The sequence below is a fragment of the Malaclemys terrapin genome, chromosome 4 (assembly GCF_027887155.1).
Source record: "Malaclemys terrapin pileata isolate rMalTer1 chromosome 4, rMalTer1.hap1, whole genome shotgun sequence".
Taxonomy (NCBI): domain Eukaryota; kingdom Metazoa; phylum Chordata; order Testudines; family Emydidae; genus Malaclemys; species Malaclemys terrapin.
In genome coordinates this window covers 47,296,160-47,309,926 of record NC_071508.1, presented here as the reverse complement: position 1 = coordinate 47,309,926, position 13,767 = coordinate 47,296,160, and the positions used below count along the sequence as shown (strand labels likewise).

Below are 13,767 nucleotides of genomic sequence, written 5' to 3'. Positions count from 1 at the left end.
AGATTTAAAGGGGGGCCTGGTGCTCTGGCTGTGGTAGCGGCAGCTGGGAGTCCCGGGCCCTTTAAATCACCGCCAGGGCTCCAGCAGCAGGGCTCTGGCGGCAATTTAAAAGGCCCAGGGCTCCGCCGCAGTAGCGGCAGACGGAGCCCTGGGCCCTTTAAATCGCCGTTGGAGCCCCAGAGTAGTGGTGGCAGCCAGGAGCCCCGGGGTTCGGGCAGCAATTTAAAGAGCCCAGGGCTCCTGGCTGCCGCTACCACAGCGGAGCCCAGGGCCCTTTAAATCGCTGACAGAGCCCCAGGGGGTCCTGGCTGCTGCCGCTACCCTGGGGCTCCGGCAGCAGGGCTCGGGCAGCAATTTAAAGGGCCTGGGGCTCCAGCCACTGCTGGGAGCCCCAGACTCTTTAAATCGCTGGCCTGGGGAAGCCGGTACGGTTGGCGGTGTACCGGCTCTTGCTGATACGCCGGACCGGACTGGCTTACTTTCACCTCTGCTAGTCAGTCAAAATTTCCCCACTAAGTTGAACATTTTCATAATTGAGAGTGACCAAAAAATACTGGTATCCTGAGGCACTTTTCTCCAATGACCCGAGCTGGTTAATCCCGATTTGTTCAAAGGGGGTCTCGTTTAAAGTGAGACCAGAGGTGCTCTTGCAACTCTCCTAGCTGTGATCAGCTGGCATTATGAGCACAAGACACAGTAATCACTGACATCCCTCTACACCCCAGGCCAGAAAAGGGAGACAAATACCTAATGTAGGAGTATTTTCTCTCTACTCAAATGCCTGCACCATGGTAGGGCATGGTCTAGACATATGTCCTCCCAGTGGAAAAATGGAGGTACAGGAGCTGTGTCCTTACTTCTGTCGGTCCATTCTTCTCAATATGATAAATTGAGTCATCTTAGATTCTGAAGCACGGCCACTACCTGGCTCTCTGTGGTCTACAACCTCACTATTCACCACTGCAAGATGGTTGGATGCCTGACTCAGTGTCCGACTACCGTATTGCTCTTTTATGAAATTGGTGTCCCATCAGCACATCAACTTCATGAGGGGGGAATATTTCTGGCTCTTTGCCCATTTGGGCTCATGAGGGAGACTCTGGGTGACTGGAGCACCCTTCAGCAGGATCCTCTTCTTCCTCTAGGCCTAGAGTCTAGGCCAGAGGTGGGCAAACTACGGCCTGCAGGCCACATCCGGCCAGCAGGACCCTCCTGCCCGGCCCCTGAGCCCTCTGCCCCTCCCCTGCTGTTTCCCCTGCCCCCACAGACGCATCTCACAGCGCTGCAGGCGCAATGCTCTTATCGGCGGGGCTGTGAGCTCCTGGGGCAGCATGATGCAGAGCCGCAGCCAGTGCTGCGCGATGGCATGCCTGGCTCCACGCTCTGGGCAGCGCGGTTGTTGTGCCGCCAGCCACCGGTGCTCCAGGCAGCACAGTAAGGGGGCAGGGGAGTTCGGGGTGGTGGTCAGGGGGTGGGGGTGTGGATAGGGGTCGGGGCAGTCAGAGGGCAGGGAATATGGGGGCAGGGGTCCCGGGAGGGGCAGTCAGAAAGGAGAGGGAAGGGTTGAATGGGTCGGCGGGGAGCAGTCAGGGGCAGGGGTTTTGGGGGCGGTCAGGGAGAAGGGGTGGTTGGATGGGGCAGAGGTCCCAGGGGGGCAGTCAGGAATGAGAGGAGGGGTTGGATGGGGCGGTGGGGGGCAGTCAGGGAGTGGGGGGGGGTGGATGGAGCAGGAGTTCCGGGGGGGCCGTCAGGGTACAGGGAACAGGGGGGTTGGATGGGGCAGGAGTCCTGGGGGAGTGGTCAGGGGGCGAGAAGCAGCGGGGGTTGGATAGAGGGCGTTGGCCAGGCCTGGCTGTTTGGGGAGGCACAGCCTCCCCTAACTAGCCCTCCATACAATTTTGGAAACCCAATGTGGCCCTCAGGCCAAAAAGTTTGAGGTAGGGCAGAGAATCTGGGAGCCATAATCAGTTGTGGGTTCTCGGCTTCAGCTTTTCTAATCTTCTCCTGGGCTGCCCTGGGTGGCTGCCCTGGGGAAAGGAGCCATCATTTGACAGATACTTCCATAGGGCCAATATAGATGTACTCAAACTTCTATCATGCTACCTCTGGGCTTCCCAAAGCCTGGCAAGAAAGAAATTAATGCACAAGCCAGAATTATTCTCTCGTCCCTTCCCTAGGATGCAGCAGAGGACCAGTGAGGGAGCTGCTTAGCAGCTGCAACAAGGAAGGGACACAGATGCTGGTCAGAGCACTCTAGGCTCACACCAGAGCTGCTCCTGAGGCTCCAAGGGAAACAGTGGGAGATAGATGGGAAAGCAGTCCCATCGATTTCCTCCTTGTAGTAATAGGGCTGATTCAAATAGGCCACAATTTAAAGCCTTGATGTCCAAAGTGGTCCACAGGTCACATTTGGATACCCATTCCTTAAATAATAATAGTACCAAAATTAAAATATGTGTGTTAATCGAGAAAAATAAGAATATAACCAAATAGAATGAATACTAACTATTTGTGCTGTTAAAAGACGTAACCTGGCTTCTTCCAGTATGTCAACAATTTGTTGAGGTGGTGTCTCAGCTGAAATTTCTGCCTTACAATCTGGACATTCAAGTGCTCTAATATTTTGGGAAATTTCCTCTATGTCAAACTAAATAAGAAAAACAGAAACAAGTGAACTGATCGTAACATATTGAAAACATGAGAACCAAAAAGCTAACTAAGAGAACTATGTTTAAAAAACAAAGGCTAACATTAAATTAAAAATGTTAATTCAAATGAAAATTTAATCTCCATATGGAGTTAGACACAAATGGAAATTGTTACATCAAGACAAAGTCAGAAATTAAATTTGCAGTATTTCATCATAGCAAAGAAATCTAAGGATCTAAATTGTATGTTTATATTAAAAATTAAAACTTTTTTCAGAAAGATTCTGAACTATTTCTGTTCTTCCTTCTGTGAATCAAGGAGGATGGCTGTGTCCCCTATTCTCAAGAAGCTTATTTATACTCCTATGAATAAATTACAATAAATAAATTATTTAAAACCAAAGTTATTAGAAAAAAAGTATGACTTTGTTATGGTTTTCTTAAAATATATAAATGCTAAGAAACGTTGGAAAGAATGGCTATGAAGTATCATATTATAAAGATCTATACAATGTACTCTGAGTGCTGTTCATTTGTGTAGGCCTTGAACACCACATGTGAAGGATAAAAGGGTGCAATTGTTTTAATTTTTCTGAAGGGGAGGATCAATTTTCAAAAGTTTGGTAGATGCTACTGTAGATGCTCTTTGAGCATTAGAAGGAAATATATATTCCGGTTAGTGACCTACTAGATGATTAGTCAACTGCTGATACAGAGTTAACAAAATAAACTTGAATTAATTAACGGGTCACAAGAGTGTCATGGATTAATCTAATCATAGCCTGAATCCTAGCCCCAGTAAAACCCAAATAATGATCTGAACAATCTACCTCTAAGGATGTCTGTGCAGGATATCTAGCCCCTAATTTTTTGGTATATTAATTTTCCCCCCTTCATAAAAGCCCCATAATATTAATGGTAGATCAGATATTTCCATCAAACCGGAGACCTCATTTATCATTACAATTCTCTCCCACTAGCCTGTAAAACTTAATAGTGGAGAGTCTACCCTTCTTGCAATGGATGCCAGTGTAAATCAAAAGCTGTGAATCATTCTTTTGTTTCAAGCATTACTTTTGCCTCTTACATAATTTTCTTTGTAAGAAATATAATAAAGATAAATTACTCACTTTATAAGGGTAATCAATTTTAATTGCTTCTTCAGTCATGGTCCAAACTGCATCAGCGAAAAATCTATCAAATTTCAACATGGAAAATGCGTTGGCCTCCATTTCTTTTATACGCTGAACAGCACTGTACATTACCATACGCTTTGGAAGAGTAATATTACATAGACCTATGGAAAGGAAGAAAATGAATACATTTAGGTTGTCAATATATTTGTAAGATGTGAAAAACAATCCCTGACTGAGACTATGGGGTGACTGACTGGCTGAAAGGCCATTTCTGTAAAGTTGCTGGGAGCAGGGTAAAAGTCTTAATCTAAGAAACCATATGCTCAGACCATTGCCAGAAACCAGAGATTTCACTTTGTAACAGCAGCTGCATGCTGCTCTCACCAGCTCCTCTACTCTGCAGACCCATTTGTTTCCAGTGGCAACTGAATAGGACTATTGGGCTGTTCTTTTCCATAGGGTCTTTTACATGAATATTTATTGTGCTATTCCGAGCAATCCATTTCCCTCTTTTTAAGGTCTCTTTCTCTCTTTCAGATAGTGTTTGGTACTGTATTGTAACACTGTGAGTGTCAGAGATTTTTATAGAACTTCATCTTTTCTACAGTTCTGTTTTTCACTCTTCCTGTCTTTTATTTCACAACCACCTTCCTGAGAGGACGTCTACTCTTGAAACTTGCTGTGGGTTTTGTTAAATGCCTTCACAACAACTGTTGTGTGAGCAGTATATACACAGCACATTGTGATCCTTCAAGTAAGGCACTTTTGCTTTGTATCACTGTGGCCACTTAGCACAGCAATGTTTTGAAATAAAGGTTTAGTATTCCTGGCAGACATCTAATGGTGCATTGCTTCACTGCTGTGCTGTGGGCATTCTGGGAGCTTTTTCACCACATATTGTGGGATACCTACCAGAAGGAAATAGGATTAGGGTATTTGGAGTCAAACTAAAAACTTCCCATGATTCCTCTCCTTTCATCTCAACATCCAAATGGCTTTGGTGAGCCAGTGACATTTTCAAAGCAGTGTCAAGCAGCAGGGAAGAAACATTGGTATATGCTACTATCCTCAAGGAGATGATACAAATAGGATGCCGCAAGCATATGTAAAATAGTGCAATGGCTTCAGAATCAGAGTGCTACGGTCACCTGAGGAGGAGGAGATGAAATCAAGCAGATGAGTCTCTTCGATCTTTCACCGGCACAACTTCACTCATTGGACCAACACTTTTAGGCTCGGACACATAGTACTGACTAGTGGGACAGGATAGTGCTGCAGGCCTGTGATGGCCAGCAGCAGTGACAGCACTTTCAGGATGTCAAAAGCCACATTCCTGGAGATGTGTGTAAAGCTTGCCCTAGAGCTCCAGTGGTGGAAGAGCTGCATGCAAGCTCTCTTCACTGTGGAGAAGCATGTGACCACTGCCATCTGGAAGCTTACCACACTGGATTGCTAGCAGTCAGTAGCTAACCAGTCTGGTGTTAGTAGATCAGTTGTCAAGACTGTTGTCATGGAGATGTGTGCTGCTTCCAAGAAGGTGCTGTCCCTTGGGTAATAAAGCAGGGCAATGCACAGGAGGTTATTAATGGTTATGCACAGTTGGGATCACTGATGAGATCCAAATACCTATTCCTTGCCTACCCTGACCCTCCAGGCCTCTGAGGTCATCAGAAGAACAAGGTATTTCTCCCTGGTGCTGCAGGTCTTGGTTAATCACCATGTTCACAAACATTAATGTGGGGTGGTCTGGAAAGGTCCATGATGCCAGGATCTTTAGAAACTCTGGATTGTTTTCTGTAATGAGAAATTGAACTTCTGCTCTCATGGTATCTATGTACAATAAAAGTGTTACGATTCCTCCAGTCATTCTGGGAGACCAAGGTTATTCCTACTATCCTGGATTATGAAGCATTTTACTGGACTCCTGGATAGCAGAAAGGAATTGTATTTGCAGAAGGATAATGGAATGTACATTTGGAAGACTGAAAGGTAAACGGAGGCGCCCAATGTCAAGGCTGGATATAGATGAAAAGTATTTGCCTTTGATTATAGCTGCTTGCTGTGTTTTGCACAATTTTTGTGAAAGGAAGGGAGAGAGACTTACCGATGGAGGCAAGGAGGAGATTGGCAGACTTGCAGAAGGTTTTGAACAGCCAGAGGGAAGGCACTTATGAAATGATGCAACTTCTGAGGGGCACAGAGTCAGGAATCCATTATGTTCCAACTCTGAAGCTACAGGCCACTTGTGAACAATATATATGCTTTTGTACAAAGTTTTAATCAAGATTACTGCACAAGTATTGCTATGTATGTGCAGTCATGCAAAGTTCTTAAGTTTCATGTGAGACATTTTAATGAACTGTTTAATGAATTTGTTCACTGAAGGTGAATTGTACAAGATGCAGAAACACAACTGCAAAGACATTTATAATGAATTGTACAAGATGCAGAAACACAACTGCAAAGACATTTTCAATTTACTTTTACTAAACACAATATACCAATTAAAATGTACTCCATAGTCACAGTAAAATAATTATTAAAAATACATAATTTGCAAATTTTAAAACCCATTCAAAAACTAAAAAAATTATATAAAAGTGCAGTGGGCAGATCACTTTGTGGTTTCAAGGTCACAAGTGTGTATAAGCAAGGTGCTCAAAACTATTCTCTGCAGCTTGGAGGGTGGGATGGGGAAGAAGAGTCTATTCCTTGCAGGTGAGGGAAATAAGGGGCTTTCCTATTGTCCACTGTTCTCTTTGTTGTCCTGAAGCATGGAATGTCTAGAAAAAATGGTTACTAACCTTTTGTAACTGTTGTTCTTCAAGATGTGTTGCACAAGTCCATTCCACTCTAGGTGTATTTGCACTCTGAGCACAGTCATCAGAAATTTTTCCCAGTGGTACCCATCAGGGTAGCTTGAGGACCCTCTGATGCCGTGTACTCATAGCACTGGTTCAAAGCACCCAGCTGACCCTGCGCCTCCTCAGTTCCTTCTTACTGTCTATGACAATTGCTGTAACTTCTATCATCCTTTCTTTGGCAAGCTCTCTCAGTGATCTTCTCTTTTGCATATTTGTACATATCATTAGTGGTGAGTAGTTTTAGTGAAAGTTTGTAACTTACTGAGTTATTGGCGTTTTTATCCGTTTCCCGGTGCTGAGGCATGCGTTGGTGCCTCAGAGCGATCCGCACTCAAGCTGCCTGAAGTGCCTGCAAGAAGCACATGTAGGGGGACCACTGCCAGATCCACAGAGACTTTAAGCCTTGCATGAAGAAGGACCGGGAGACAGGCTGAAGTTTTTGTCTAGAAAATAACCTATTTCTGGGTGTTGTTGCAGTGAATGGTGTGTCCCAGAATGTGAAGGTATCAGAGGTAAAGGGGAATCATATGCTGTGGTACAGTCCTTGATCAATGAACCACCATGTTCTCCAGGAGGGTTGTTTACCTCTCCATCATTCCCAGCAACTCTGCCTATGAGGATCTAACCATTTCCCTGTCCTTTTCTCTCTTCTCTTTTTCATGTTTCAGGAACCCTTCCCTCTACCCTTTCACCTTTTTATCCTTCTCTTGGGATGCGCATACAATTTCTTTCAATAAGTTATCTCTTGAGCTCCTTTTACTTCTATGTAAATTGGACAGGCATTTAAATCAATGTTAGCACCCCTGTGTGTGTGATTGCCACAATGTGTCAGCTGCTATGGGGGGGGGGAACAAGTTATTGTCAACATTGTAGTCACCATGTAAACATTGATAAAATGTTGCTTTTTGTTCGATTTTGGAATTCCACTCCCATAGGTTCTTCCCAGGCTTCAGTGATCTCTGAGATGGTAAGACATTTTCACAGACTTCCCCATTTGGGTAGGATCCCTGGACCTGTTTTGTAGGGCTGGGTGACATAAGAATGGTCATACTGGGTCAGACCAAAGGTCCATCTAGCCCAGTATCCTGTCTTCTGACAGTGGTCAATGCCAGGTGCCCCAGAGATAATGAATAGAACAGGTAATCATCAAGTGATCCATTCCCTGTTGCTCATTCCCAGCTTCTGGCAAACAGAGGCTAGGGACACCATCCCTGCCCATCCTGGCTAATAGCTATTGATGGACCTATCATCCAGGGTGTGTATACTTGTTCTGACAACTTAGGAAAGGTTAATAAGGACCAGGTGGGCCATGTGCATTAGGGGAATGTGGCTTATTTAAACACAGTGCAGAAGACACAGGCTAGTTATTGCATATTTACTTCTACAGGTTGCTGGTGGGATGGGAGTTAGTTGGCGAGAAGCCAACAGAGGGAGGCTAGTAATTGCATGTGCCCTTCTGCAGGCTGTCCTTACTTTGGATTAGGATGGATAAAAATCAATGATTTAAAAAAAAAACAGATTCTTTTTATTTAAATCAGATTTTTTTGATAAAATGCTTTTTGAGGAAAAACGTTTCTAAAGATAGTTTTAATTAAGATACATTATAGCTCAAAGATATCTCATCATGGAATGGGTATTATAAATTCTAATTCTATAGTATGAGACAATATATTCATGTAATGTTTAAGAAAAGTTTTGTAAATGAGTTCCAATAGTTCATGGATTAGGGACCCAATTTTATGGGGTTCCAGGGGCTTCTGGATAGATTATTTAGGTTAATCTTTCTATCTACACAATGGGACTCAGTGCTCAGTCTAGAAGATACCATCAGAGATGCTTAGTTTTGCAGCTCTTTTTCCTTGTTTTTAGATCCAAGGGAGTTGGATCTTGATCCACCAGGAGTTGGTGGGAGAAAGGAGGGGGGATGGTTAATTTCTCCTTGTTTTAAGATCCAAGGGGTTTGGATCTGTATTCACCAGGGAATTGGTGAAGAGTCTCTCAAGGCTACCCAGGGAAGGGAATTAGCATTTTGGGAGTGGTGGCAGCGGGCCAGATCTAAGCTGGTAGTTAAGCTTAGAAGTTTTCATGCAGGCCCCCACATTTGTACCCTAAAGTTCAGAGTGGGGAAGCAGCCTTGACAATCCCTTACACTTGAACTCACTTAAACCCTCTTTTTCATTAAATACATTTTTTACTTTTATTCTAAATCAACCTAGTTCTGTGTTTGATCTTACGTGACTAACAACTTACTAGTTTAAAGCAACAAGCTGCTGTGCTTTTGTCACTTTAAAGGAGCAACAGATCTTATTACTCTTCTGAATGTTCAGGAGAGGGCTGGATATTTCAGGGGAAATATTTGGAGAATGTTTTGGGGAAATTCAGGACTGAGGGTTGTTGGGGTCACTTGGTTAGTAGTAAACAAGGCTGGCAGAGACCAGAGTGTGTCTGTGGTGAAAAAAGCAGTCCGCTGAAGTCAGAGTTGCTGAACTAGGGCTGCTCAACACACAGACACTCAGTGAATGTTTGTGTGCTGGCTGGGATCATCTAGTCAGAGAGCTACAGCAGCAGAGCACTTTAAAGCACTCAGGGTTACATGACACACAACCTCTCACTGGTCAGGGTTGAACGCCAAAACATGACAGTGAGGTACTGGAAAGAGCAGACGGTGTGGTATGGGGTGGTCTGGCATAGCCTTGAATTAGAGGACTGCCAGGAATAATACTCAGACAGCCAGTCCAGTGAGACTGGAAGGGGAAAACTATAATGACCAGAAGGCCAAGCCACAAAGAGGAAGCAACTGAGTCCAGAGAGACAGAGAGAGACTGGCCACAAGGCAAGCAACCAAAGGAGGAAGCACCAAATAGATCAAGAACTAATCCCAAGATGTGCCACAAGGAGGCACCCTAGCAGTGAGCAGGAAACCTTGTGACAGTGCTATATTTTGTTTACACAGGGCAAATGTCATCAGATTGTGATCACTGGTACCTAGGAGATTGGTAATTTTTAATCTCAGTCACTAACTATTCTTTGCCCATCAGAATGGACTCCAACAGTGAGCTATCATCGTCTATGTTAATAAATCATCTATTATTTTTAGAAACTGCAAGGAAGTTTTATTACTGGCTACATAAAATATTGAACCAATGTCCCACAGGTTAAAGTCATCCATGATAAAAAACGGTTACTAACCTTCTGTAACTGTTGTTCTTGGAGTGTGTTGTACATGTCCATGCTGATGTAGGAGTATGCGCAGCCTGAGCACAGTCGCTGGAAAATTTCCCCCTAATTGTATCTGTTGGATTGGCTCTAGTGCCCTCTGGTGCTGCACGCTCATAGTGCCAGTATAAAGGACCCTGCCAACCCCAGCCCCCCTCAATTCCTTCTTCCGACCAACTCTGATAAAAGGGCAGGAGGAGCAGGTCTTGGAATGGACATGTGCAACACATTTTAAAGAACAACAGATACAGAAGTTTAGCAACCATTTTTCTTCTTCAAGTGCTTGTACATGTCCTTTACGATGTAGGTGAATCCCAAGCAGTCGTATAGGAGGTGAGCTGAGAGTTCATGGACGTGCTGACTGCAAGTCCGCTTAGCCAAAGCTGGCATCGTCCTTGGCCTGTTGGGTGATGTGTACCAACAACGTGTGCACCGATGAGCAAGTTGCTGCCCTGCAGATGTCCTGAATAGGCACCTGCACTAGGAAAGCAGCCGAGGAAGCTTACAATCTCATGGAATGAATAGTTAGGTCAGTTGGAGGCAGAACTAACTTGATTGTAACCCGACCTGCCAGATTGTAGCATGTGCGAATGCAGGATGAGATCCAGGACAAAATTCTCTGAGCGGAGATAGGGAGGCCCTTCATCCTGTCAGCTACCACTATGAACAGCTGAGTAGATTTACAGAACGGCTTGGTCCTTTCTATGTAGAACACTAGGGCCCAACTGACATCTAAAGAGTGGAGACATTGCTCCTCCCTATTCGCATGTGGTTTTGGGAAGAAAACTGGTAGGAAGATTGCTTAACTGCAATAGAACTGTGAAACCATCTTCAGGAAGAAAGCAGGGTGCAGATACAACTGCACCTTATCCTTAAAGAAAATCATATACGGGGGCTCTGAGGTGAGGGCTTGAATCTCCAAAATCTTTTTTGGCTGAAGTGATGGCCACTCAAAAAGCCACCTTCCAGGAAAGATGTGTTAATGAGGACGTGGCTAGCAGCTCGAACGGGGAACCCATAATTCTTGATAAGACAAGGTTTAGGTCCAGGGAGGAACATGTTCTCTACCCCGGGGGGATAATCTCTAGGCCCTTTAGGAAATGGATCGACATCTCATAGGAGAAGATGGAGTGTTTGTTGACTGCGGAATGGAAGGCCGATATCGCTGGAAGGTGAACCCTGACAGAAGAGATAGCTAGGCCTTGTTGCTTCCAATAGAAGAAGCACTCCAATATATGCTGCAGTGAAGAATGTGATAGCAAAACTCTGCATTTGGGAAGACTAGAAGGAGAACCACTTCCACTTAGCAAGGTAAGTGGCTCTGGTGGAGGGCGTCCTACTACCTAACAGGACTTGACGAACATGTTCCGAGCAAGCTTGCTCTCCAATATTCAGCCATGGAGCCTCCCCACAGTCTGATGAAAAGTTAAGATTTGGATGAAGCAGGCAAGAGATCTACTAGAGTGGCAAACCAGTGTTGCTTGGGCCATGCAGGGGCTACGAGAATGACTTGGTCCTGGTCCCACTTGATCTTCACCAGAACCTTGCGCACTAGTGGGATGGGGGGAAAGCGTAATACAGATGATCTAGCCATGGTAGCAGGAATGCATTTGTAAAGACCCTGGGCTGTGGGCCTCACATGGAGGCAGAACTGGTGGCACTTCCTGTTGTTCTGGGTAGCAAATAGGTCTATTTGGAGAGTCCCCCACAGTTGGAAAATGTCCCTTGTGATGTCCAGCCAAAGGGACCACTCGTGGTGAGTGGAGAAAAACACACTGAGGCGATTCACTAACTTGTTCTGAACTCCCGGCAGGTGAGAAGTTTTGAGGTGGATGGAATGCATTATGCAGAACTCCCACAGCTAAACTGCCTCCTGGCAAAGGGGGAAGTGCGCGCACAGCTGTAGTGCTGTCTGTAAGAACCAACACATCCTTGCCCATAATGTGAGGCAGGAATGCCTGACAGGCCAGCTGAACTGCCCTGAACTCTCTGACAATGTGGAGAGAGAGCTCTTCTGGAGACCAGAGGCCTTTGAGTCCTGAAGGGCCCAAGTAGGCTCCCTAGTCCAGTTCCAACGCATCCAAGACCAGGGACATTGATGGCTGGTGCCATGAAAAGGGAACTCCCGCACAAATAATACACTGGTCTAGCCACCAATCCAGGGAAACGAGGACTCAGGGAGGTATAGTGAGAACCGAGTCTAAATGGTGATGGCTTGGCAAGTACACTATGACCAGCTATGCCTGAAGGGGTCTAGGTGCAGGCGCGCATGTTTCACCACATAAGTGCAAGAATCTATGTGACCCAGGAGTCTTAGACAGCTCCGTGCTGTTGAAACTGGGTGGACCTTGAGGGACCTTACCAGGGCCATGATCGCCTCAAACTGGCCTCCTGGGAGAAAGGCTCTGGCCTGAGTGGAGTCGAGTACTGATCTGATGAACTCTATCCTCTGTGCTGGGACGAAAGTAGGCTTCTGAATGTTTATTAGTAAGCCTAAGGCCTGGAAAATCGACTGGATGAGGTGGAAGTTGGACCCCACTTGAACCCTGGACTGGCCTCTAGACTCCCAGTTGTCAAGAGATGGGAAGACCTGTACTCCCCATCTCCTCAGGAAGGCCACCACTACTGCCATACATTTGGTGAAGACCCACTGAGCAGCCAACAGGCCAAACGGAAGTACTGCAAATTGGTAGTGTGTATGATTCAAGACAAATCTGAGGAACCTTCTGTGTCCTCAGAAAATCGATATGTGGAAATAGTCGTCCTTTAAATTGAGGGCAGTATATCAGTCCCCAGGATCCAGAGAGGGAATGATGGAAGTCAGGGACACCACGCAGAACTTTAAGTTCTTGAGGTAGTGCAGGTCTAGAATAGACCCGAGACAACCTTGGGCTTTCAGAATTAGGAAGTAACGGGAGTAGAACCCCTCTCATCTCCAGATTTGTGAAATCTCTTCCATGGCTCCCACCTGAAGGAGAGACTCTGGATCGTCTAGCCAGTGGTGGCACTCTGCTCTCAGAGACCACTGGGTAGGAGCATAAGAGGGAACCCTGGGCTTGGGTCATGTCAGGGTAGGAGTGCCTCAAAGAGTAGCACAGGTGGCTCCGAGGGTGAGAGGAGAACTCCCCTTCCATCTCTGAAGAGAGAGTCCCGTGCTGTCTGCCCAAAGACGGTACCTCTGGTGTCGGAGTCAGCAGGGCCTCCCGGGTCATTGGTACCGGCTGTTGCAGTGCTGAGTTTGAGGTGTAGCCTGACTTAGGTCTCACTCTGTCCCAGTCCCCATGCCTGGCCATCTTCAGCACTGGGGAATGACCCCTCTCAGATGACTGCGTCTTGTGCTTCTTCTTGGGCACCAGGAATGGGGAATGGTGCAGAGACTCTCACACAGTGAGAAGAGCACTTTGCACCAATGCCGAGGTACTCGGTGCCAAGTCAGAGAAACTCAGTTCCAAAGTGAGTCTTAGCGCTGCTTCCATAAGAATGACCTTCAGTCTTGCCTCTTGATCCTTTTTTGTGTGAGATCTGAAGTTCTTGCAGATCTGGCAGTGATCTCTTATGTGAGTCTCTCCCAAGGCCTTGAGACAACTTGAGTCCAGGTCACTCAAGGGCACTGGTTTGCCACAGGGCTTGAAACCCAGTGACAGAGACATGCCCCGGCATTGAGAAACTAACCTACTTCACTAACTGATGGAGAAAACTCCAAACATTTACTAACTAAAATTTAAAAAAAAAAAAAGACATACAACCAAATCAACTATATACACAGCAAAAAGAGTGAAAAAACCACTGGGAAAAGCTTGCTGAAACAAAGAGAACAGTTCCAACGCCCTGTCACAGGCAGTAAAAAGATACTGAGGGGGCATGGGGTTGGCAGGGCCCTTTATCTTGGTAATATGAATGCAT

General features: G+C 45.8%; 1 protein-coding gene across 1 annotated transcript in view; it reads right to left on the bottom strand.

The window, feature by feature from the left end:
* LOC128836127 (sodium/hydrogen exchanger 10-like) overlaps positions 1 to 13,767 on the bottom strand; it is a 239,766-nt gene that overhangs the window by 137,143 nt on the left and 88,856 nt on the right. Inside the window, exons 11-12 of the mRNA XM_054026143.1 lie at positions 3,779 to 3,945; positions 2,507 to 2,647 (exon numbers count right to left, since the gene is read on the bottom strand). Coding sequence (XP_053882118.1) covers positions 2,507 to 2,647; positions 3,779 to 3,945 — 308 coding nt within the window. The remainder of the gene's footprint in view (positions 1 to 2,506; positions 2,648 to 3,778; positions 3,946 to 13,767) is intronic.